The 25,810-nt window shown below is 48.2% G+C and overlaps 1 protein-coding gene across 1 annotated transcript; it reads left to right on the top strand.

Moving 5' to 3' along the window:
- Positions 1-7,228: 7,228 nt before the first annotated feature.
- Positions 7,229-24,459, top strand: VDAC1 (voltage dependent anion channel 1). The gene is made up of 9 exons (XM_075714882.1): positions 7,229-7,260; positions 14,510-14,579; positions 15,182-15,231; positions 16,243-16,395; positions 16,486-16,538; positions 18,765-18,992; positions 22,045-22,195; positions 22,575-22,632; positions 23,473-24,459. Exons 2-9 carry the CDS (start codon positions 14,513-14,515, stop codon positions 23,562-23,564), a joined length of 852 nt encoding a protein of 283 aa, XP_075570997.1. The 5' UTR covers positions 7,229-7,260; positions 14,510-14,512; the 3' UTR covers positions 23,565-24,459.
- The last annotated feature ends 1,351 nt before the right edge of the window (positions 24,460-25,810 follow it).

The raw sequence follows: 25,810 nt of genomic DNA, 5'->3' as shown, positions 1-25,810 counted from the left end.
AGAGGCTCTCGGCTTTGATCATTGCTGGTTACGGGAAATAAAAACATAACCCAAAGGGAGTGAGCGAGGGGTGTAATAATGTCAGGTCAATCTCTTTGTTATTCTCCGAGATCAAAAGAAGCTGGGGGAGTTTAGCTTTTATTGCTTTCCCTTTTGTTTTCTGCTTTTTGGCTTTCTTCCTTAAAAATCGATACAGGCCTCTAACACCCCCGTGCCCCCACCCCTGCTAACCCCCAGCCACCGCAGACTGTGGCACGGCGCTGGTGTAGCACACCGACCGGGCATGCCCATCGCTGGTCAGCCTGCTGGGTGCTACTCAGTAGAAATCCTAAAATAAGCCTTTTTTCCCTGCTTTGAACTGGGATTTGTTCTCTCAGTGGAGCTCACCCTGACGTGTTGATGAAGGGTACTTGGGTGCAGCGAGGAGAGGGCCTGGACGGGGCTCCCTCGCGCCAGGGATGCACTGATCCTCCCAGCATCCATCCGCAGAATTCAATTAATAACATCTTTTTCCTTCATTACTAGCTATGGTGGTTTTGTCAGCATCACAATGGATTGAGCTTGGTGCCCTGGGGAAAACCAGGTTCTGGGCTGGTTCATCTTGCTAGGGCAGAACGTGAACTTCTGCGGGTCTGTATCTTGATTAAGTGCCCGAGCAGAGCCTGGGAACTCCAGGCGGGTGATGGACTGGACAAGCGGGAATGGGAACAACTAGCGACTTTTCTGACCTGAGCCATCTCTGCTGGTCACCCAGAATCCATATCACTGCGCAGCCACATTTTGAACCTGCTCGTCCCTCTCCCTGTGCTCACCCCAGGGTACCTTCAGCCGGCCTGTCCTGGCTGCAGCCAGCCTGGTTTACGTGGTCACTGTCCTGGCTGCTTGTCCCAGAGGTTACGGATCCTCAAGGCTAACTTACACGATCTGTTGCTCCATACTCTGTTTTGGGAAAATAACAGGTTAAAACCACTCAACTATTTTTAAGAGTTTTAAAGAGATTCAGATCATCTTGAAAATGATTGGATATTAGGTTGATGTTGGATACTAGATTGGATATTAGGAAAAATTTCTTCATGGAAAGAGTGGTCAAGCATTGGAACAGGCTGCCCAGAGAGGTGGGGGAGTCCCCATCCCTGGACGGGTTCAAAAACCAGGCAGATGTGGCACTTTGGGACATGATTTAGTGGGCATGGGGGTGTTGGGTTGATGGTTGGACCTTAGAGGTCTTTTCCAACCTTAGTGATTCCTAGTTTTACTTTCATTAAAAAATAATCCAGCCAGCAAGCCAGGAAACACAAAATTAATTATTACTCTCCCCTTAATTGGTTTAGTGGTGGCCTTGGTAGTGTTAGGTTAATGGTTGGACTGGATGATCTTAAAGCTCTTTTCCAACCTGAACGATTTGATGATTCTATGATCTTGAGAGAATGGGGAAGGAGGGAGCAGTGACATGCGTGGGTATGGAAGGGCTAAGCACCCAGGGAGGAGCAGGGGTGGTTGTTGATGCACACAGATACGTGGCTGGGCTGGTGGTGGCAAATAGCTGCTTATGCTCATTCTTAGAGACCAGAAGCAACCCATTTACACTGGTCAAGCTAGAAATTGTTTATTATGATATACAGCTGCCCCGTGGAGCACCAGAGCTACGTAAGCATCCCCAATGCGGTGTTTTCTGTGGTGGAAGCAACCTGTCCCCTGACATGGGAACAGCAGGCAATAAGGGCTTGCCTCTGAGCAACAAAACTTTGTTTGAGTTTACAAGTGTAAGAGGCACAAAGATGTGTTTAGATAGTGTGATACTGAACAGCAAGGCGTCCTTGCTTATTTTATCATTCCATCAGCGTGTTCTTGACTGATGATAAATTCCTTGCAAGTTAACAAGCTGAAAACATTTTTGTTATTAAAGAGGGCCAAATCAAACTCTACCGAACAAATACATCTTGGATCTATGGCTAATGAGTTTTTCAGCTATTCAAACATGATATGTGATATGAATGAAGCTGGAGTTGAATTAGACCTCGCTGCTCATGTAAAATTCACAAGCTGCAAATGAGCAGCAGGGCAATTTTTTCTCACAGCTTCATTTCAGGCAGCTAAATTCTTTTGGGGAGGCAGAGGGAAAAATGACAGTTTTGCACAGTTTAGCTATATAAATGTGCTTAATGAAAATAGTATTTACTGATCCCATTTGATGAAGGAATCGAATCAGAAGCATACTTTGAAATGTGGAAGGGCCGATCCTCCCGTGCCTCCCACCTTCTCACTGCTCACTGCTGTACAAAACAAGTGTCAAGGTGCACCCGTCAGAAGGAGCAGAGGGCAGAGCGCGGTGGGGAGCCCAGCCCCGTCACTGTAACCCCATGGTGTTGGTACCTGCAGCGAAACTCTACTGCCTTTGGTTTATTCCCAGTTCATTCGGTATGAAATAGTATCAGAACCCGGGTCATAGATTCATAGAATCATAGAATAGTTTAGGTTGGAAAAGACCTTTAAGATCATCCAGTCCAACCATTAACCTACACTACCAAGTCCACACTAAACCAATCAAGGGTAGACCAGACTAAACCATGTCCCCAAGCCCCACCTCTGCCCGTTTTTTGAACACCTCCAGGGATGGTGACTCCACCACCTCTCTGGGCAGCCTGTTCCAATGCTTGACTGCCCTTTCTGTGAAGAAATTCTTCCTAATATCCAATATAAACCTTCCCTGGCGCAGCTTGAGCCCAGGGTCGCGGCTATATCCCTTAGTGATACAGGACAGAGCTTAAAAATAATCCTTTGGCTGACACGCAGCTTTATGTAACAAAGGGTGGGTCAGTTCCAGGTTTTCCAGCAAACTGGTGCTAAATAAGCCTCTGAGTGCTGGAGACCTAAAGCTTGCGATGGCAAGAAACATTTAGATAGACCTTGTATCTGAACTTTTGGTGGCATTGCTATTTGTCAAATCCATTGTTATGGATTCCCTTTTATTCTGTTTTCACCTGGTAAAAAAAAATTAAGACGTAGCATTACCAAAAACTATGGGCTGCCAAAATAAAATAGGGGAACTGACATTTAGAGCATTTTGGTGATTTCTTACACTGATGAAGGAGTCTCCAAAATTTAAACCACGGTCACAAGCACAGACTTTCTCCCTTGAGGACATCTGGTGCAATCCTTCAGTTCATCTGGCACTTGCCAGGATAACCTATAGCTCGTAGCCTGTATGAAAAATAGAGCCCAACAGGGCAGATGACACCGCTGCCCACCTCCATAGGAGGAGATTTGCTGCCATCTTTTGGTAGATGCATGTTCCAGAAAGTAATGAAAAATGATCTCTGCGCAGATACGGAACATCTTCTCCCTCTGCTCGATCTCAGCCCAGCTGTGGCATCCCCTCGCGGTGGAGGCAGCCCGCGAAAATTAATCTCAACCACTGATGTCCCCGAGGAGACCCTGAGCACCCCCAGCCTGCTTGTGGGGCAGGGGGCCTGGGTGGTTTCTTCTTAGTCTTGATGGTGGAGAGGCTCAGGCAGAGACGTGAAAGCCCCGAAGGAGGAATCTGAACACTGGGGAAAACTAGAAAAGTCGAAAGCAGGGTAAATAGCATGTGTGCAAGATGCATTTCCAAAAGAACGTGGTGAGGGCTTGACTGCTGCCTTGCTACCGCTGCTGCAGGTGCCAGCTGAACGTCTCCCTGTGCCCACAGCAGAGGGGACGTCCCGTGAACCGCCTGGTCCCCCACCTCCACCAGCACCTGCGCCAGGATCCGGCCGGCAGCAGGCTGGCCCTGCGGCTGCGGGCACGTCACATGCCGGCCGCGATGGACCTCTGCCTGCCTCCTGCCCCGGCCCACGCCGCAAGTCCGTCGTGGTGTAAAAATCGCCTGAGCTAGAGAAAGGCTGTAGGGAACAGGCTGCGACTTCTGCACGCAGAGTCGCGAGTTTTTTATGCCTGGAGGTGGGAAAAGAAGATATTTGAGAAGATGGGGCGGCAGCGGGGACGATGCTAGGGGAGGGAGCAAGGCAGGGAGGCCGCGCTCTGTAAACCATGCTCGTTGTTGTGCGGTTTCTTCCTCGGCACAAGAAGGACATGGAGCTGCTGGAGCGGGGCCGGAGGAGGCCACAGAAATGCCCCGAGGGCCGGAGCCCCTCTGCTGCGGGGCCGGGCTGGGGGGCTGGGGGTGCTCAGCCTGGAGAGGAGGGGGCTGCGGGGAGGCCTGAGTGCGGCCTGGCAGTGCTGAGAGGGGCTGCAGGAAGGGGGGGGCAAGCTTTAGAAAGGCCTGTTGGGACAGGACAAGGAGTAATGGATTTAAACTAAAGAAGAATAGATTTAGACTGGATATAAGGAAGAAATGTTTTACAGCGAGGGTGGTGAGGCACTGGCACAGGTTGCCCAGAGAGGCGGTGGAGGCCCCATCCCCAGAACCATCCCAGGCCAGGCTGGACGGGGCTCTGAGCACCCTGGGCTGGTTAAAGCTGTCCCTGGCACTGCAGGGCTGGGCTGGGTGGGCTCTGAAGGGCCCTTCCCACCCAAAACACTCCGTGATTCTATGATTTACCCTTGCAGAGGGCAAAGAGCCGGGGTTGCCCCCTGGCAGAACTGCTGCTCAGGACGAAAGCGCAGCCTGTGGCTGAGCCAAAGGGATGGCGGGGGATGTCCCGTGGCCCGGCTCCCCTCCGGGGTCCTGCCTCTGTGCCGGCAGCCCCCTCTCTTCCCTCGCTCCTCTGACTCTTGGGTGATGGGGTTCAATGCACCCCAGCAGAAAGCTGCCCAGCTGTTTTTGCTGGGCTCGGTTTTTTCACGGGGCAGCGAGTGAAGCCAGCCCAGGGCAGGCTCCGACAAGCCGCAGAGCGCAGGGGAGAGGGAAGGGACGGGCTGCTGCGAGCGGCAGGGCCGAGAGGCTGGCCAACGCCGACGCTGCGCCCTGATTTCAACCCCGTGCTCTGGTTACGACACCGCTGCTCGCAGGGTTGCCTTGGAAGCTGGATCCACAAAATGACTGTGGTTAGAAGTAACTCGCCAAATCTGAAACAGAGACCTCTTGTTTCAATTATGTGTTTCTGTGCAGCACAAAGTCCTTTGCAAGGTTTATTTAGCTTGAAGCCTGAGTCAAAGCTCGCAAGTGCCGTGTGTGTGCGCTCCAGTCGTGTTTCTGAGGAGGATGACGCCAACCTCCGCTCCCGGGGTGCGCTGGGGCACGCACCCGTCGCCTGCTGCGGGTACAGCCCCGCGACGGCCGTGGGAGCGGTGCCTTTCTGGAGGGGTGCTGCTGGGAAAGCAAAGGCACGAGCCGGGCGAGAGCGCGAGCAGGGAAACTGCCTCTCGCCATCCCTGTGCAAGGGAGAAAGAGTGGGAAAGAATTCGTCGGTTTTTTAAAAAAAAAAAAAGTAAATAAGAGTGCGCATGGGTGGGATGTGGACTCTTCGCAACAATTTCTTTTTCTAACAACAGGGTGCTGGGGCCAGAAGGGTGGATGTCAAGACCACGGGGAGTTTCCTGGGTGGGACGCTTCTCCTGTTTATCTTGTGGCTTGTGCTCTGAGCTCTCCAGCAGCCTCCAACAGCGAAGGATTAATTTTATGTCTCCTCCTGAAAGCAGCACAGCTTCAGCCTCTGTTCCTCTCTGATAGCAGAGCGCTCCCCGCCTGACCTTCTGTCACCGGGACAGTTTCGTTCTGGACTCAGCCCCAGCTTCCCTGTAAGCCGTGAGGGCTGACTCACGCATCTGAGTGGGAGTTATGAAAGATGTGAAGCTCCCTAACTCACTGCAGCATCTCTGCGCCCCGCGGCTGCTCCCCACCCGGGGAAGCTTTGCTGCCCCGCAGCCGCCCCGGCCCTCCAGCAGCGCCCGCGGACGCACGCACGGCTTCACCTGCTCAAAAACTCCCTCCCAAGCTCTCCCTTCCTCCTCTCTCACCGCTCGTGGCTCAAGAAGAATACCGGGAATGGGGATTTTAACTAGACAGGGAGTTAGGATTTAACTAATTCTAGGGAATTTAACTAATTGTAACTAAACGGGGAGTTTCCACTGCAGCTGGGGAGCCCGGTATGTGGGTACGCTGGACACGCAGGCTGCAGCTGCTCTGGGTCGCTCGGGGGGCTGGAACCACCGTGTCTTGGGGAGCCTGAGGTACTTATGTTTGAAAATAATCCAGGTAATTAAGAATATCTGAGTGAGTCAGGGATTCATAGACACGTTTAAGATGTACATCATTCCAGGCTTGCTATGGGCAGGCAGCTTTTCTCCCTATCCAATCTTCGTAAAAGAACATTGGGAGTATGAAGGCTTTTTTATTTCAGGTTGAGACTGTAGGATGGTTGGACTTGATGATCTTAAAGGTCTTTTCCAACCTAAAAAATTCTATCATTCTATGCTGTGCCCCTGGGCCGGTGGGGTTCCCGGTGGGGCCCGGGGAGCATCGCCCAGAGCTGGAGCTGGGGCCGGTGGGGTCCTGGTGGGTCCTAGGGAGCATCGCCCGGAGCCGGTGGGGTTCATTGTCCCGGTGGGGCCCGGGGAGCATCACCCGGAGCCGGGGCCGGTGGGGTTGGCTGTCCCGGTGGGGCTGGCTGTCCCGGTGGGGCCTGGGGAGCATCAGCCGGAGCCGGGGCCGGTGGGGCCGGCTGTCCCGGTGGGGCCTGGGGAGCATCGCCCGGAGCCGGAGCCGGGGCCGGTGCAGTCCCGGTGGGGCCCGGGAAGCATCGCCTGGAGCTGATGGGGTCGGCTGTCCCGGTGGGGCCCGGGAAGCATCGCCCGGAGCCGGCGGGGTTCATTGTCCCGGTGGGGCCCGGGGAGCATCGCCCGGAGCTGGAGCCGGGGCCGGTGCAGTCCCGGTGGGGCCCAGGGAGCATTGCCTGGAGCCGGTGGGGTCGGCTGTCCCGGTGGGGCCCGGGGAGCATCTCCCGGAACCGGCGGGGTTCATTGTCCCGGTGGGGCCCGGGGAGCATCTCCCGGAGCCGGTGGGGTCGGCTGTCCCGGTGGGGCCCGGGGAGCATCTCCCGGAGCCGGCGGGGTTCATTGTCCCGGTGGGGCCCGGGCAGGGGCGGCCGGCGGGAGCCCCGGCGCCTCCCGGGGAGCGGCTCCGGCGGCCCGGTGCAGCGGCAAGGCCCGCCCCGCCCCGCCCCGCCCCTCCCGCCCCGTCCCCGCCCGCCGTCACGCAGCCGCCGCCGCCGCCGCAGAGCCCGGGGAGGCGCCGGGCAGGGGCAGCCGCCGCCGGAGGAGGCCGAGGCGGGAGCGGGAGCGGGAGCGTGGCGCGGGCTGCGGCCGCCGCGGCGGGGCCAGGTAGGGCGGGGGCGGGCGCCGGGGGGGGCCTGGGCATCGCCCCCGGGCAGCCCCGCTCCGAGCCGCGGCCTGGGGCCGGGGGGGCAGCGGCGGCGGCGGCCAGAGCCGGTCACGGGTGCCGGGGGGGAGCGGGGGAACGCGAGGAGGCCCAGCGAGGGGGGCGCAGCCACCCGCGGCCCGTGGGACGGGGGATAACTGTTTTCTGACGTAACGTTGGGGGTGACGAAATGTGGGGCCCGTTTTCGAGGCGTGGGGCGAGGGCGGCCTCGGAGGGGGGCGAGGCGGGGGCATGGGGGGCATGGGGCGAGGCGGGGGCATGGGGCGAGGCGGGGGCATGGGGGGCAGGTGGCGAGGCGGGGGCATGGGGGGCAGGTGGCGAGGCAGGAGCAGGTAGCGAGGCGGGGGCATGGGGCGAGGCGGGGGCATGGGGGGCAGGTGGCGAGGCGGGGGCATGGGGGGCAGGTGGCGAGGCGGGGGCATGGGGCGAGGCGGGGGCATGGGGGGCATGTGGCGAGGCAGGAGCAGGTAGCGAGGTGGGGGCATGGGGCGAGGCGGTGCAATGTGGCGAGGCGGTGGCATGGGACGAAGCAGTGGCATGGGGGGCATGGGGCGAGGCGGTGCAATGTGGCGAGGCAGGGGCATGGGGGGCATGGGGTGAGGCGGTGGCATGGGGTGAGGCGGTGGCATGGGGGGCATGGGGCGAGGCGGGGGCATGGGGTGAGGCAGGGGCATGGGGGGCATGGGGCGAGGTGGTGCAATGTGGCGAGGCGGTGGCATGGGACGAAGCAGTGGCATGGGGGGCATGGGGCGAGGCGGTGCAATGTGGCGAGGCAGGGGCATGGGGGGCATGGGGTGAGGCAGGGGCATGGGGTGAGGCGGTGGCATGGGGGGCATGGGGCGAGGCGGGGGCATGGGGTGAGGCAGGGGCATGGGGGGCATGGGGCGAGGTGGTGCAATGTGGCGAGGCGGTGGCATGGGACGAAGCAGTGGCATGGGGGGCATGTGGCGAGGCGGGGGCATGGGGCAAGGCGGTGCAATGTGGCGAGGCGGTGGCATGGGACAAAGCGGTGGCATGGGGGGCATGTGGCGAGGCGGTGCAATGTGGCGAGGCGGGGGCACGGGACGAAGCAGTGGCATGGGGGGCATGGGGCGAGGCGGTGGTATGGGGGGCATGTGGCGAGGCGGTGGCATGTGGCGAGGCGGGTGGGACGGGGTGCTGCCACGCGCCCCTCTTGGCCGCGCGACACCGTCGGCCGTGCCAGGCCGTGCGCGGGGCAATGTGGGCGCTGGCCCCGTGGCCGGGCTCTAAAGGTCCTTCGGATGCGGAGGAGCGCGCGGGTTTCTTGACCAACGCCTCCGCAAGCGGGGATCGTTTTTTGCGTGCCGGGGTGGCAAAGGTCATGGGTGGCAGGTGGCCGCACCTGCCTGGATTTAGCAGCCTTCTGGCACCGCCGTCCCTTCCACCGCGCTCATCCGCGCCCCTGGATCTTCTTTGCGGGTTGGCAAATTCATCCTGACGTGCACCAAAACCCCAAACCCTGCTCCAGGCAGCCAAACCGATTTTTGTTTCACTTTATTCTGCTTATTCTCAAAAGGTATCTCTTTTTTTAGGGGGGAATAATACCCATTTAAAAATCTCGAGGACTTGGTTTTCCCCTCCCAAAGCAAGCGGGGAGCAGCGTGCAGCCGCAGCAGCAGTGCAATTGCCTCCATTCTGCCTCGTCACAGCCCTGGCTGGGAACAACTCTTGCTGGAGGGTGAAAGACTCATTTAGTCTTTGGGCATTTGTAAAAAAAAAAAAAAAAAAAGTACCAAAATTTTCTGAAAATGAAGCGGAGCTGACTCATCCTTACTGACCGACGCAGGGTTGAGTCTCTGGGGAATATTTATAGTGCTGCCAGCTGAAACACATCCCATCTCATTTCTCGCGCGGTCTAGCGAGGGTCAGAAGCACGTTGCAGTTTTGTCTTGTTCAGTGCAGCGGATGATTGAATAATCACCTGTCTCGTGGCATTTCATCTATGGAATTTTGTCGGAATTCCTTCCAAAAAGGGTTTTGCACTATTGGAAAGACATCCCCAGAATAATCCCTCCCCGCCAGCGCTCCCCCCTGAAGGTTTACGCTGATCCACAGTCTGCACCTTTTCTTCCTGCCCACGTTTCGGGTGGCGTGAAGGGGGTGCGGTGGCGTGTGGGACATCGCTGTCGGTTGCCATGGCAGCGGGAGCGATGTCCCCAGCCCTGGCTCTGCGGGATGCAGTCGGGAAGCACAGCGCAGGCCCTCGTGGGTTTGGCATCTGCTGCAGGTAGAGAAAAACCCATCCGCCGGCTCCGTAGCCCGAGCTGCGGTGCGGTGCACGCTCCTCATCGGCGTGAGAGTAGCAGGCTGTCAAATTATGCTGGGAGACAAAATGCCGTTTTAATTAGTCACCCCGATTGATCTGGCGCTGGGTGTTCCTGCAGCGGGGCCGGGAGCGAGGGATGTGTCCCTTCTTGAGCGCTCTGCCGGGGCGTGCGCCAGCCTTGCCCCTGCGCCGTGCTGGGGGGGGACAGCAGTGCCGCGCATCTCCTCTGCAGATGGGTGAAAGAAGCAGATCGTTAGCCTGAACGTTTAATTTAACCTGCGGGGTATGTGGTTCTCTGTTCTTCCCTTGCAGTTTTAGTAAGTACAGTAGCTACAGCAGGCTACAATATCCCCCGACTTTGTTTAATTGATACTTGTATGTGCTCGTTTAATAAGGGGTTTCTGTACGACGTTGTCATTCTTAATTTATACCCACGCAATTAAGAGCAGGCTCTTTCTTTCTTTAATTCCATAAATATCAGTATAGACTAAATCATAATATTTACATTTGCTTTTAAGGGGTTTATCGCCTCTGCGCTCCTGTGTTTATTGGGCAACAGAGATACTGCATCAACCAATCTTTAAAACCGAAATCTGCTCCATCATGTACGTAGTTCAAAAAGCAAAGCTGCAGTAGGAAGGCTGTGAACCTGCGAGTGTCAGAGGGACGCTGCATGGGTTTACTAATACCTGTGTGAAAGAAATGGTGGACTCCAGAGTCTTAAATTTTGAGTCATAATGGTGCATGGATTATACGATGTTGGCACAGTAGCAAGTTGGGGCAAAAAGTGTTGTTAAGTATCGCGTCCCATAAGGCAGAGAACTTTCAAATCGCATGCTTACACTGGCCTCTCAAACGACTTGTGAATGTGCCAAACTCGATGTTTGACCTTAGCAGGGCTACTTGTATTTACAGTTAAGCATGTTTTTAAATCTCTGCACAACTAGGCTTCTGAACCTGATTCAAAGCAGACTGTGGTCATGACTTGAATGCGTTTAGGATCTGGATCATAAAATCGAAACGGCGGAGCCAGCGCCGTGCTCCCCAGGCAGCTGGGGATGTGGGACGGTGGGACAGGGACGCCGGTGCCGTGCGGAGCTGGTGACTCCGGCCGGCCTGCCCTGGCACGCGGAGAGAGCGGGGCCCTGTTCTGCCTGAGAGCAAAAGCACCGTCCTTCGTGGTACACGAGTTCAAGTTTATTAGGAAAAATGTGGCTAGAGTAAGGTTAAATCCAACCTTTTTATTTCTTAGCCTTGAATCTGATAGACTCCCATTGTCTTCAAGGGAATTTTATTGTTACCACGGATTTTCTTCTGAAATTTTTAGATTGCTCCTTCCCCTCATGTAAATATCATAAAGTTGGTAAGTCTGTGTAACTTAAACTTAGGCACGTAAAAGAGTTACCAAGCAGAGATGAGTTTTCCTTTGGTTGCAGCCAGTCCTTACATTTGCCAAGGGCACCCCGGGGGCTTGCTGCCTGTTGGGCTGATTTTGATGTAATTGCCCGGCACTGCATCGTAGGGTGAAAACTTTGCCATCTGTGACACTGGAAAATATTCAAATTGGGCCTGCTGGAAGCGCTTTGTCTTTAATGAAATCTTCGCTAGGGCTGGCTCTTGGGTCCTGCAGCTCCAAAGGCTGCTCCCTATTTTCTCCCAGTGGCAGTTACAAATCAGGCGTTCGCGGAGGTGGTGCTCACAGCAGCGCTCGGTGCTGACCCCTCAGTTCGGGTTTTCTTCAGCCGTGACTTGCCCTACAGTACTTCCTACTCCAGAAAATCAAAATATTTTCTTACTTGGAGCACGTTATATATGTTCTACTTGGCCTGCTTTGTGCAGGAGTTGAGGTACGCAGGCACTCTGAGCTCTTTGCACAGTTGGACAAGGATAAAAGCAATGAATTCATTTCAGCCCTAACCTAATCTGAGTTAATGTGCTGGGATCCCACTGGTGAAAAGCAAGGGCACTTGGCCACGGCCATTCCTTGATCCTTTAAGAGTTTGAATCCTTGTTAAGCATGCTTGTCTTACAACTGCACTCGCCCAGGATGTAATCAGTTTTGTTTTCCATCTGTTAAACAAGAGGCTTCTGATTAGGCAGTGCAAACAGAAATAATTGTTTTTGTTCTTGCTGACAACAGCAAGGTTAACCGCCGCGTACCTACCTCGCAGTGTTTTCCACACTCAGCAATTTTAAACATCTTGCTCTGTGTGCATTACATGATTTGCCTTACAACCGGCAGGGATTTGGCTTTCAATATTGTCCCTTAATTATAGTAATTGCCTAAGTGGAGATCTCACCGTCTCCCACTGTCCTACAGCCCAGGCTGCAGCAGTGGAGCAGGCTGTCACGGCTCATCCGCCCGACGAGCCTGGCCGCATCCAGAGGAGGTACACGAACGCCAGCGGGAGCAAAACTTGGCTTCCTGGGCTTGGATAAGGGAAAAACAGAACCTACAAAATCCAAACCAAAAGCATACAGCATTCAGTTTTCAAGAAAATATTTTGATTTTTTGAAGCAACTCAGAGGGACTGTTGGTCAAATACATCTGGTGGATTCCAAAGTGCAGCTGGCAGAGCAGCGCGTTACCTTTCAAAGCAATGCTTATTTGATTTTTCAAGCGTAGGGATTTTGAACATTTTTAATTTTTGATGATGCTAAATGGCAATACCCATCAGAGGGTTCTCGTGAGACTGGGCTGCTCTGGCAGGCCAGAAGCGTTTCCTGAACACATGCAGCCCTTAGTGAATCCTCCCGTCCCTCTCCCGAGTGCTGCCATAGCGCTGCCTTGAAGGTACGATCCCCGAGCTGGTCATTGCACTCTGCTTCTAGTGACTTTAATAAGGAGCAGAGGAGTTACCTAAAGAAACCTGTTAATACTTGGTTTGGGTTTTTTGTGTGTGTGTGTGTGTGGGGGGGGTTTGTGGGGTTTTTGTTTGTTTGTTTGTTTTTTAAGGCTGGTTCTGTGTTTTCAGAACCACATCTGATCAACTGTTAAAATGGTTTCTCCTGTAGAGAGCCGTGCTTATAAACATTAAATCCCAGCTTTCATGTTTGCACAACAAACGGAGAGAGACATGTAGGTCTAATACAAGCAGCTAAAACTGCTTTGGAATATGATTTTTTTTTTTTTTTTTTTTTAAATTTAACTGTTTAGCTGCTTGCATATTTGGGGCTGCAACTTATTACTGAACTATCCCTGGAAAGAGATGACAGGACTTCTTGACGCGTTCAGGTAGTCTGCACAGCTGAAGCTACATCCTACCATGCGCCCTTGTATCCTACTTAATTTATGTTCCGAGAAGTTTGCTTTTATTTAGCCACCAGATCTGTTTCGTTCCCTCTAGGACAGGGATTCTTCATGTATGCAAGAGCAATATCCTGCTTCAACAGGCAGCAGCTTGTTGGATGGAGTGCTTGAGGCGTTGAGTGACTGCTGAAACTCCCTATCTGATATATCTGGGGTGGTGTGCTCGCCCAGAGAACTGCAGCCAAATCTACAGCCAGAAAGACTATTAAGAGCACCCCTCAAGTTCAGAGCTAGCTGTTTGCTTTGTGGTTTAAAGGAATAGTTTTCTGCTAATGTTGGATAGTCTGAAGTAAGGATTGGCAGGCAATCTTTTTTAAGCATTTGCACGCTTGTGTAATAAAGTGCTTATTACTTTTGCATAACCAAAAACTTTGGGAATAGGGAATTTTAGTGCAACACCTGGTATCGAGAGGACCAGCTTTATAAGTATGATTCATCTCCTTTGCTTTTTTTTTTTTTTAAATGATGAAATCTTGTCTATAAAGACAGAAGGTGTACACCATTTCAGATCGTTTGACTTTGCTTCCCTAGAACAAATTGCTGTACTTGGATAAGAAAGTAGATTTGGTTGGTTTGTTCCTCTCAGGATCATGTTTTCTCCTCCGTATACGATGAGACGGTTTTCTCAGCGGCTGAGGAAATGGGATGCATTCGTGAGGCCACTGAACTACGAATGGTCAGGGCCTGCTGAAGATGGCAAAGTGAGGACCTACACAGCAACGCGGGCATCCCTACCGAACGGAGCACGATGGAGGAAGCTGCCCCTGCTGTGTCCGCAGCGCCGGGCTGGTGCCTCGCTCCAGGCTTTGCGGAGAGCTCTGGTCTGCGTTTGGCTGCTGAAGCGGGGTTGTGGCTGCCCTCCTGCCTGCCTGACTTCACAGTGTAGCATCCCTTCAGTCTTAATTTTTCTCAGCAAGCTCATTTTTTTTTTTCCCCAGTTGATGAACAGAAAAACACTTAAAGGTCGATGTCTAAGGAGACACCTTAACCCATTACCAGCAGTGGCAAAGTCAAAGAAAACTCAAGCAGAAGAATGACCATTTGTCGATTTTGCTGACATAAATGTTACCCATTTGCAGCTCTGAATTAGAGGGGGAGAGATGCTCCTGATGCTAGATGCTTCTGATGCTAGATGCTTGTCCTGGTTAGATTTCCTGAGTGGAGGACTTGGGGCCTAATGCTTTGCATCAGAACGCATAGATCTGTTGCAAGAAACAGGAGAAACGTTTCCAAGAAATGGTTTTAAAAAAAGAAGTGGTTCATTCATGCAGTTACACTGGTAAGAGAACAACAATTAACTCTTTGGAAAGGCATAGACGGTTCCTTTTTTTTTTTTTTTTTTTTTGGTATATATTTGTTCTGCAACCTGTTTCTCATCCTCGGTGGCAAATGCCTGGCAATTGCTTCTGCTGGCTAACGAGCAAAATCAAATCCCACTATTGGCTGTAGCTCCTTTCTTCAGGCTGCATTTAATTGATAGGTGGTGGATAGAAAACAAAATTGGCTGAAATGGGCTTAAGTTTCTTGTTGCATAAATGAATTAAATAAGTTTCTGAATGCTGTAATTTTCCCCCCCTTTTTTTTCCCCACCCAGAAAATGGCTGTTCCACCTGCGTATGCTGATCTGGGCAAATCCGCCAGAGACGTTTTCACCAAGGGATATGGTAAATAAAGCCAAAATAAGTTTGGTCTTTTGCTGTCCACCTGATTCCTGAAACTATTAGGATTTTATTACTTTTCCCTGATAAGTATTCCAATAATTTCCATTAGAATCCAGAGAATTTTCTCTCATAGCCTCCCATTGCTCTTGCTGTCTGGAAAGGGAGGGTAACTTCCTTTTCTTTTGACAAAATTCTTCCAGTTCCCCATAGGACTGTTGTCTGTTTTGGAAGAAAATTGTATATTGTATTTTGACTGTTTCCTTGTATCATGAATGGGATCATTGATGTCAGTAGTTTGCTTATGAACAAAATACTTCTCAGCATGAATAAAGACGTTACTACCTAATTTGGTCCCAGTTATATTGCTGAGGTCAATCAGGATTAATCAGCCAAGTGCTATCTGAAGTGAGTACAAGCTGCATAATCTGCTTCATAAAAACACAGGGTTTGATCGCTGTACCCTTGGTTTATTTTTTTAATAGTTCATGGATGATTTAGAACGGAGTTTTAAGAAATAAATCAGAAATGCTTTTCAAATTGACATATATATAAAAAATTTCATATATATGAATTTTTTTTTTACTCATTTTTTACTCATCTTCTAGGTTTTGGGTTAATAAAGCTTGATTTGAAAACAAAATCTGAAAACGGACTGGTGAGTTTGGAAATGCATTGAAATCCAAAACATTGCAATGTTCTTGTGTTTACTGTATATTTCTTTTTAAAAGTAAATAAATATCCCTTACTCTCCCCTTATCATTTTTCAGATATAACTTTGCAAGTTACTTTGCATTTTTAATTTTTGTGTAATACACGCGACTGTGCACAAATTAGAGTAGAAGATACAGTGAAGGGCTGCTTTGCGACCACGGTAATTGCTTACTATGAAAATTATGTTGCTGTTTGAGGCCACTGCCACGGCCTGTGCTTGGAGGAAGGGTCAGTGCCTCCCTCCTGCCTTACTGGGTCAAATGAGCAGAAATAGGCTGGTTTCAAGTTAGGAGAGGTTGTGCTCCCTCATGGATTTCTTTCTGTAAAGATTTCTGATTTAGCTCTGTGCTCACCGGGGGCACAAACTCTTGGGGGGGTCATTAATTAATGAGCATTTTGCAGTAATGTTTTGCCCGGGGCTGATAATCAGTTTTAAAAGAGAGCTTGCACACAGTTGTGATTTGTGACTTCTCCGTGTCCTGCAGTCAGAATTCCGGACAGCATCGTTTCTAAATGTGCTGCACGCTCTTTTTCTTAGCAGTCGCTAAGCAAGTATAGTTGCAACGTAACTGTGTATTGGAGCTAATATTTAGAACATCTCTATGAAGCATCTGCAGACTTGCATGCTGATTCACAGAGACACCTTGTACAGACTAGCACCTTATTCTGTGTTACGCTGCTGGTGAGGGTTATCCGCGTTCCTGTCCCATATCCATTCCCGTAGCACGCAATGCTTTTTCTCTCTGACGCTGAATTTTTTTGTGGGGCAGGAGCGTGTTGATATTAATGACTAGCAAACATGTCCTTAAATCTTCTGAGAACTCTGCAGTATTGAATAATATCCCAAATTATAATGACTAATACGTTCTACAAGTGTATTTGCCTGCATGCAAATGTATAAATATTTGCAAATATATATATTATGTGTATATATATGATTTTCTTTTCCTTTTAGGAATTTACAAGCTCAGGTTCAGCAAACTCAGAAACAAGCAAAGTTAGTGGTAGTTTGGAAACGAAATACAGGTGGGTGGAATATGGATTGATGTTCACAGAAAAGTGGAACACCGACAACACGCTAGGCACTGAGATTACTCTTGAAGATCAGGTAATTTTTGGCTCAAAAGATGCAATTTACAAATTAACTTATGCCAATCGCTAATTATAAATCCAACCAGTGGATTTCTTTTCTGTTCAGCTTGCACGTGGCCTGAAGCTGACCTTTGACTCCTCCTTCTCTCCTAACACTGGGTAAGAAGTGAGTAAGCTTAAGTGACAAAAGAAGGCATTTTTTATTTTCGTTTTCCAGAATACTGCCTTGCTGCTTTGCTTGTTCTGTCCTAAGATGCCAAGGCAGTTAATAATCAGCCTGTGTATGATGACATCGTGTACATCTGATTTAAATCTTAGTATTAACAATCCCTTTTTAATCCTAAACTGTAGCAAGCAAACTTTTAAATACAGTAACTTGAAAATTAGAGTCAGAATGAGGGCAGGAAGAAAAGGTTTTGTTTGCGCCCCTGTTGCTTAATTCTGGCCATGTCAGAGGATGAGCTACTGGCTGAATAAAAGCGCTAAACAAGTCAGCTGTAATGCAAAGCTTAACAAGCTCCGGGAGCCAGTTGGCCACGGCTCTAATAGGTCGACACAGTAATTGGGCTCTTCTCCCGAGCGGAATTTATCGTCTGAATTCTTGCTGGGCACAGCGTGCCTCGGTGGTGGATGAGTATTTCTGACACGGCGATTGGATGCCACGTTTTATGTGGGCCAGAGGGATTAAGCAGCAGCTGTAGGTCTAGATGTTGGTTTATTTTTTGCCCCTGATTATCTTTTTGCAAGCAGTGTTGCCAGTGAGTCAAAATATTCTGCACGTTAGCTTCCCAGAGCGGCACGCTGCACTGCAGGCTGCTGGGGTTAGAGTCGTAGTGGAGGTTTCACCCTGTCTTTTAGGTGTAGTGACCTGCATTGTCAACTGCTTCCAGTCCACTGCTAATTCTAGATTAACTAGATATTTTTGTATTTGTTAACCAGAATAATCTCTAGTGTTTGTTGATAATTATTTCTTAACTGGTAGGATTTTTAAAGAAATAGAAAAAATCTGGTATGAGAACGACAAGTTACAGCTCTATAGCTATTTCTATAGCTATAGTATCTGAGTTACAACGATTGCCTTGTGGGAGGACTATTATAATTTGAATAAATGGAATGAGATTCAATCCTGGTGTGACCTGGTTTAGGTTGACAGGGATCCATCATGTCTGAATGTGTGACACCTTCTCCCCCTTCGTTGTTACTGGGCTGTGATGAGTCTTTCAACAGGGAAAGTCATTTTTAGGAGTGCTCCGTGTTAGCTTGCCTCTGTCCCTCTTGACATTGGTGGGAGAGGTACCGCTGACTTTTACAGAAGTTGCGGACGAGCTAATGCTGAGTGCTTTTGGCACTCCTGCTCTTTATTTCTGATTTTGTAAAACACAAGACATTCCTGAGTCTGAAATAATAATAATAATAATAATAAAAGAGAGCAATCTCTCTGTGGCTCTGGTACACCATTGAAAAGGTTCTTGGAGGCTGTTGTTGCTAGCTGAAGTGAAAGGTTGATTTGCAATTTCAAATTAGCCTGACTTCTCCAGAAAGATTTCAGTAAAAGATTTGGTCAAAGACAGAAGACACTTGTAAGGTAAAGAGAGAACAAAAAAAATCTTAACTTAGAGTAGCTGAAGATGTTAGACCTAACTCTCTTGCCTTGTGAGGGTCTGCACCCTTGATGTAAACCGACCCACGGACACATGAGAAAACACTGTTCTGGCCAATAGTATAAAAAGAAACAAGTGACTCAGGAAAGTTTATTTCTGCGTTAACCTGGCAGCCTTTCTAATGGCTGTAACCATTAAACTTCATCAAGTGTCCTAAGGAAGAAGCAGGGTGCCAGAGCCACTGAAGCAGCCTACTTCCTTAGCAGCAGAGACTTTCCCTCAGGAGTCTGGAGACAAAGTAGTGATGTCTCGATATCTGACACAGTAAATAAAATTACCCGGTTCACTAGGATTGTCTAAAAATTGTTTGTTTGGGACAGGCCAACTACTATTGACTTTCTGTGGCCAACCTGTGAACTGCTACAGTTTCCGTTCCTTCCCTGCATCCACCAAATTTCCAAAACCACTGGATTAGTTGGAGATGAGGATTTGTTTTTGTCACCTCCTGTCTGGCTTATTGTGCTGCTGCTTTTCAGAACGCAACCCAGAAGTGCTTAGTAGGGCACCACACCGCATTTTATTGCTTGATTGCAAATAATTCCCTGTAGCTGAATTAGGGTTTTGCGAACGTGAAAGGTAAGGAGGTGACATACCATGTGGCTCTCCAGGTATGCGTACTTCGTCTTCAAGAACTATTACGCTGAGTTGAAGTAACTGATTTGATTGAATTGCTGCCTACGAGCGTGCCTTTTCAAAGATACGAGATTCTTTCTTTTCTCTTTAGGAAAAAGAGCGCAAAGGTTAAGACGGGGTACAAAAGGGAACACGTCAACATTGGCTGTGACATGGATTTTGATATTGCCGGTCCTTCAATACGTGGAGCCCTGGTCGTTGGCTACGAGGGGTGGCTGGCAGGTTACCAAATGACTTTTGAGACAACGAAGTCTAGGGTAACCCAGAGCAACTTTGCTGTTGGCTACAAGACCGATGAATTCCAGCTTCATACTAATGTGTAAGTATTGGCAGATGGACATTAAAAGGGAATTCAAAAGGATTTTGCTGCTTACTAGAACAATGACAGGGATGGATTTTCAGCAGTGGTGAAAGAGGGAATGGTGGATTTGAAATTACTTCTTCATTTAAGATGGCAAGCTGCATTTTTTTAGCTGCATTAATTTTTCTTTGAATTATGTGGGTGAGGGAGTGCATGATGGAAGGAACTGGAACTCACTGAGCACCCAAGCATCCAGTGTCTACCTTTTGAACAGATACGGATTGTTAGCATCTATTAGTGGAAAAATAAAACAAGTGGGTTATAAAAATATTCTTTGTGAAAGCTGGAATAAAAGCAATGCCTTCCTTTTGCACATGTCAAAATCAAACAAAATGGTGGTTTGATCTGTAGATGAAAGAGTTAAGCAGAGGATGAACAAGGACAGGCAAAAGGGAATGAATGGGAGCAATATGGACTGGGTTTGGTTTATGGGGTATGGTGTAAAAGTTTGGTTTAGTATTATAACTCCTAATAATCTGTTTACACAAGCCTTTGTCCTTTCTGAATGCATGAACAGCGGGAAACCAGGACCAAATTCCATGAAAACCTGAATTCCTCTGTCTCCCGTTCCTCTTAAAAAAGCAATTTATGCCTTTGGGGAAGACAGTTCTTTAAGACCAGGCCATCCCTAATCCATCCCCCCAGCCCCCCCTTTCCCATTCCCTTGGGTAATTGGATATTTTGCGCATAGCAGAGCTGTTGCAGGCTGTTCCTGTTCGAGGGCTGAACAACTGTTCTGCCTTCCTGGAGCTGCTTCTTCAAAGGCTTTCTGTTCTGTTCCATGCTGTTTTGCAGAGATCTGGTTTAGGAAGCTCACACTGCCTTACGGAACACTTGAACCTTCACAGCTCAGTATGTTTGGAGGATTGCCAAAGCACAAAAATGTGGGCGGAAAACTTTCATCAAAACAATATGCGGGGTCCCCCTCCACTCAGGAGTTAGGAGTTACTCCTTCAAGCGCAATGACTTTCAACCTGGTTATACTGTAGCAGTTCAAAACATCGTTGGCTTTTGCTATAAAACGCTGTAATTATTATTACTCTTAATTGAAGCAACAGCAGAAAATCAGTTTATAAAAGCAGCAGGAGCTCAGATCTTACTGTACTGTTTCTTGGATTCCTGAGGGTCTGTTTCTTAGGTTGCCGTTACTGTACATGGATGATAAATCATCGTCAGGAGGATGCCTAGTTTGTTTGTTAAATATTCATACTCGACCAATTGACGGGCAAACCCATAAATGTGTGATATGAATAGAATTCTTGTTTATTGATATTAATAGGTAGGTATTTGATGTGTTTCAGCTTTGAAACATGTCAGAGTTTTTATATAATCCCAGAAACAGTTGCGTGTGGAGCTCCCATCACTAGCCTGCTGTTGTATCCAGACAGTTCAGTGTTTCACAGGGATGCTGTGGCAGAGCTGACAATTTAACTAGGTGGGGCTTGAAACATCGTCTCATGTTCCCGGCGTTACACAGACCAGCCGGGGACTTCAGCAAGCTACTTTCCTTAACGGTGCCTTCATATATGAATTTTCATAGGGGGATAATGGTTTTTTTTTATCTACATCTGAAAAGTGCTATTATTACTATTAGAATTAAAAGGATGTTTGCCTTTTTAATTATTATTATTATTTAATAATAAATAATAACTAAAGGGAGGTAGGGCTGGATAATTTCTAGTTTTAAATATGACTTGCCTCGTTTTTTAAGCATAGCTCAGACCGCCCCCCCCCTAATGTTGCAGGTCAAGACAGAGCTGTGTGGGAACCTTGCACAAAATCTGCCTGTATAACCAGCTCTCCTCAGTCCTTTTTAATCCCTCCTTTTCTTGAGAGCCAAGCACATGCAGTTATGTGTGAGCTTCAGTCTTATCTGAAGTAAGTATTGTAGTGTTTTTCTGGAAGAATTGCTCTAACAATTTAAAAGGCTGCTGCTATTGCTTGAACTTTTGAATAGGCTCATCACTACTGTTTGTGCAACTGTTATGAACTAAGGAACGTCAGGCCGAAGGGGTAAAAGTGGAGAGATTGTGAATCTGCCCCTTTCTCTAATGTTTGGAATGCTCTAATAATTGGAACCAGATTATTTCATAGTTTAGAAAGAACCACAAGTATTTTCTTTGCAGAGGTCTTGCTGTGGTTTAAAGCCCGTTTCGTGCAGTATGTTTGTATCCTCTTTTAAGAAAATGAGCGAAAATGGAAATCCAGATGCTCCCTGGTTTACAAGGAGTGCAAGGCTTTTAGAAGTCTTTTGCTCTTGTTTCTATGATCTGCATGCTCCGACGTTTTGCGTTTTATTTACCGCACTTTATTCCCTAACATTGATGTCAGTAGTAATTGGACGTTGTGCTCCTCGGCAGCAGCAGTGGTAGAAGGCTGTCATCATTCAGCTGTTGGCCAGTGCTCTCTGCAAAGGAAAATTAGTTTCATTTCGGTTTCGAGCAGAGAGATCTCTATAGTACATATGTACCATAAGGGCTATTGCAAATGGTATTCATTTGCAACAGCCGATAGACTCGGACATTAAATTGGCATCTTCACTTCTGATACAGTTCATCAGTGTCTGGTAAAAGCGTGCTGACGAGGCAGTGTTAGGATGAGTGCTCGGGCTCGGTGATTGGGGTACGGCCCTTTCCGGGCACTAGGGAGACGTATGCCTGGGAAAAATAATTATTTCGGAGATATGCAGAGAAGAATAAATCTCTTTACTACAAAGACTCCCATCTAGAGAGAAGGGGAAATTGGAAGCTGTCATCATTAGTCTATATTTGATAGCTTGTCATGGCTTTTTTTCCAAAGTCGCTTGTTGAAATGTAGTAACCATCAATAAATTTAAGCATTTAACATCGACTTCATAACCAATCTGGCCTAATGTCTCTTTCTTAGTTGTTACAGGGATATTAAATGAGGTGTAAGTGAATGTTCTGCATATAGATCTTACTGGGGAAAAGAAAAAAAAGATGATTGTTTCGGGGTGCAGTTTAAAACTAGACGAATGCGTTCCTTCCAGGAATGATGGAACAGAATTTGGAGGCTCCATTTACCAGAAGGTGAATGATAAACTGGAAACTGCCGTGAATCTTGCTTGGACAGCCGGTAATAGCAACACTCGCTTTGGAATAGCAGCCAAGTATCAGATTGACCCAGATGCCTCTTTTTCTGTGAGTGCTATGCATGTACATTTATATGCATTTGAAAATAGGCTCATGTAACGGAAATGCGAAGCGACCTTTACATCAGTAAAAGTACGGTTTTGATGCAGTTCTGTGGTGTATAGCTGGCACATACATCTATTTGTCTTGGTTTTGGCAGCACGAGAACACAACTATTGGCTTTTCCTTAAAAGTGACACAGAATGTTTTATCGTATTATTGGGCACTGTTTTGAGATTTTGAGGCAAAACCAACTCCAGATTTTCTTTTTGGTGATTTAAAAGATTAAATCCTTCACCTGCTTAAAAAGTGTTATTTAATTTTCAAGTAGGAAGGACTTTGAAGAAAGATACTATTTTATTTACACATAGTATTTTTTCCCTTTAAGGCTAAAGTGAACAACTCCAGTCTGATCGGCTTAGGATACACTCAGACTTTAAAGCCAGGTAAGTCTATGCAGAAGAAATTCAGACATCAATAAGTGATATTTTAGTCTGGAAATATCAAAGAGGTTTTTTTGTGACAAAATTGTGAATCGTTTTGTAACACTGCTGTTCTGCCTGGCAACCCAACGATGAACTTATCCAGGGACTGCTCTGTTAATTTTGGATGACTGTTGCAAGCAGGATTATTAGAGGCTACCATCCACTGAGCAGTCGGATACTCTTTTACGTTGATAGAAAATATATCTACAATTAGGTGTTTCACAGATACGTAAATGCGTTTTTAGTACTTTCAGATGCTTCCTATTACTGAGTTTATTTTGCTTGAAAATGTGACTTTCTCAAAGTCCCCTGGCCCAGGAAGAGGACAATCTTACTGCTGTGAAATTGGTTTTAATGTAGTCTAATCAATCTGCTGCCAGAATACCAAGCAGATTGACATGAGAGATTGCAGTAGACAGGGCTTAGGCCTTTTCATACCTGGATTTTAAAGTGGTTTAGAAAGTTGGGTATGTATCAAGGTCCCAATTTTTCATAATTCTGGGCTCTAAAATTAGATTAATCAGTAGACCAGCAGCAGTGAACTGACTCAGCTGTAATTACTTAAGAGTGATAAAAAGCAGAATCTATCACCGTGGTTTATTCTGACTTCCTAATTCAGAAAGATTTCATATTTGCAGATTGTTTTGAAATGCCCAGTCCTTCCAAGGCTAGCTGCCAAATGACATTAACCTAGCTAGCCGATAAATTAAAGCAGCAACACAGACGCTGCGCTTGCTGAACATAAAGCTCCTTCCAAGTTTTAACAGTCGGTCTTTTCTCTCACTTTTCTCTATTTCGCAGGTATCAAACTGACACTGTCAGCTTTGTTGGATGGCAAAAATGTCAACGCGGGTGGTCACAAACTTGGTCTAGGATTGGAATTTGAAGCATAAGGAGTGATTCTACAATCGCTAATTTGAAAATACAGCATAGCTACCTTCAGAATATAGTGTACCTTTCAATGTTTTATGTCTGGGATGCAAGTATTGCTAAGTATCAGTCCTGCTAGTCCTGGTTAAAGACAGCTAAGCTTTAAAAATGATGTTGTTAAAGAAACGGAGACAAAAGCATAAAAAAAAAAAAATCCTAATTCCAGGCTTTTTTTTTTTTTAATGTGATTGCCCATCGCATCTGTCAGCTGCCACATGATAGGAAGTAGGAAGGTGCCGATTACCTTTCCTAAGGTATTGACTGCATGAGGAATATTTTAATGTGGTATAAAAACAGAGACGTTAAGAATCGCAGAGCACTATATTGTACTGTTAATTCCGTAAGCAAAATGTTCCAACACTTAAGGTTTCAATTCACGATGGAATGTGCAAACTTGTCTGAAAAAGGGATTTTTGAAAAAAAAAAAAAAGAATTTATTTAGCTAGGCATTTCATGAATGGTTTGTCTTTTTTGGTTATCTTACACCTGCAGCTGTCTCCAGAATGCTTTAGGTTGTCCACCTTGTGTAAGTCCGTTGCGGAGGAGGTTTGATGTGACTCAGCCAATACTCCCTGTCCTGTGTTGTGGTTCCTTTCCCTTGCACTGACTGGAAAGCTTGTAAGACAGGGCCATAATCAGGGAAGAGTCTTTGTAACTGTAATCACATAGTTGCATCACTAAATTTAAAATGGACTTTTGTTTTATTACCACTTTTTTTTAGCAACTAAATGGGTACATTTTTAGAGAGTCTTCCATTTTGTGTGGAACTAGACCCCAAAATGCTGTACTTGACACTACTAAAAATGGATAAAAAAACCCAAGCCCAACTTGAATAAAACATTCAAATGTCACCTTTTACTTTGTCTTTATATGAATTGTGAAAACAGTTTAGTATTAATTCTTGGCTCCAGAAGCAGACTGGCAACATCTTCGTGCGTATTTTGTACCACACAAACGAAAAATACTTAGTAGATTTAAGTTTCAGACGTGGCCACGTTTTTAGCGCTCGCTAAGCTCTGGCAACCGCACATAGGCGTGGAAGAGAACAAGGTAACGCGAGTTGTTTATCTTTCATTGCAGAATTCACTAAGTTGAACTACCTTCCTATAAACAAATAGGTGCGAGCAATGAACAGTCATCAGTTGGGATAAACTTTCAGTGGCTTTTCATTAACACATTTGTATTTTTTCATATGTAAGCAAGCGATGCGGGTGGCATGCAGATGGCAAGAGGCTGTGGCACGGGAGGATGTGCCTGATGAGGCAATGGTGTTACGACATTCTGAGGCGGGCAGATCCGCCTCGGCTACACCCTGCAAATTGTGCAATGCTGGCTGTCTTCCCTCTCGTTGCAGGCTACTTATCGCAGGCTATTCCTGAGTATTTCCTAGTACGTCTTATGGCAAGTATTTAACACTTGGAGGGGAAGTAGCCGCCTTCTAGATTTCACTAATCCAAACACATCATGTGCAGCCAGGTCACAGTGACTTGGCAGACGCTCAAAATTAATTTATGTTCCTGTATGCGCTGCGTGGCTTGTGCTCTGTGTCCCTTTGGGTCCCCTTGAGCCTTTGGGCTCCTTGTGCTTGGTTTTCTCATGCTTGAGGCATCCGTGTTTTGGACTTTGTTCTCCCACAATCAGCTTCAAGGCTTCTCTCAGGGCTTGCATTGCCTCACAGGGGGTGAGTTGTCGGGAAAGCAGTTGTCCATAAATCTATCAAATTCTGCAGAAAGCATTCGTCAGCGCTCCAGCGCACAGCCCAGTCGTGCTGATGAACAGCACCCCGGGGCTGCGGCTTTGTGTGGGGAGCCCAACCCCTAACGCCAAGCTGTGTCTGAAGGGCAGCGGAGCTGGGGCAGGGTCTGGAGCACAGGGCTGGTGGGGAGCGGCTGAGGGAGCTGGGGGTGTTCAGCCTGGAGAAGAGGAGGCTGAGGGGAGACCTGATCGCTCTGCAGCTCCTGGCAGGAGGGGGCAGGGAGGGGGTGTTGGGCTCTTCTCCCATGTAGTTAGCGACAGGACGAGAGGAAATGGGCTCAAGCTGCACCAGGGGAGGTTTAGGTTGGAAATCAGGAAAAATTTCTTCATGGAAAGAGTGGTCAAGCATTGGAACAGACTGCCCAGAGAGGTGGTGGAGTCCCCATCCCTGGAAGCGTTCAAAAAACGTGCAGATGTGGCACTTGGGGACATGGTTTAGTGGACTTGGTAGTGT

The sequence above is a fragment of the Pelecanus crispus genome, chromosome 8, assembly GCF_030463565.1.
Source record: "Pelecanus crispus isolate bPelCri1 chromosome 8, bPelCri1.pri, whole genome shotgun sequence".
Lineage (NCBI taxonomy): Eukaryota > Metazoa > Chordata > Aves > Pelecaniformes > Pelecanidae > Pelecanus > Pelecanus crispus.
Note: the sequence above shows the minus strand (reverse complement) of the source record. Positions and strands in the feature narration are given on the sequence as shown.

Coding starts and splice junctions, on each gene's coding strand:
- VDAC1 (XM_075714882.1), top strand. CDS start 14,513: ATGGCTGTTCCACCTGCGTATGCTGATCTGGGCAAATCCGCCAGAGAC. Junction 22,196..22,574: donor ACCCAGATGCCTCTTTTTCT/GTGAGTGCTATG, acceptor TTTCCCTTTAAG/GCTAAAGTGAACAACTCCAG. Junction 22,633..23,472: donor CACTCAGACTTTAAAGCCAG/GTAAGTCTATGC, acceptor TCTATTTCGCAG/GTATCAAACTGACACTGTCA.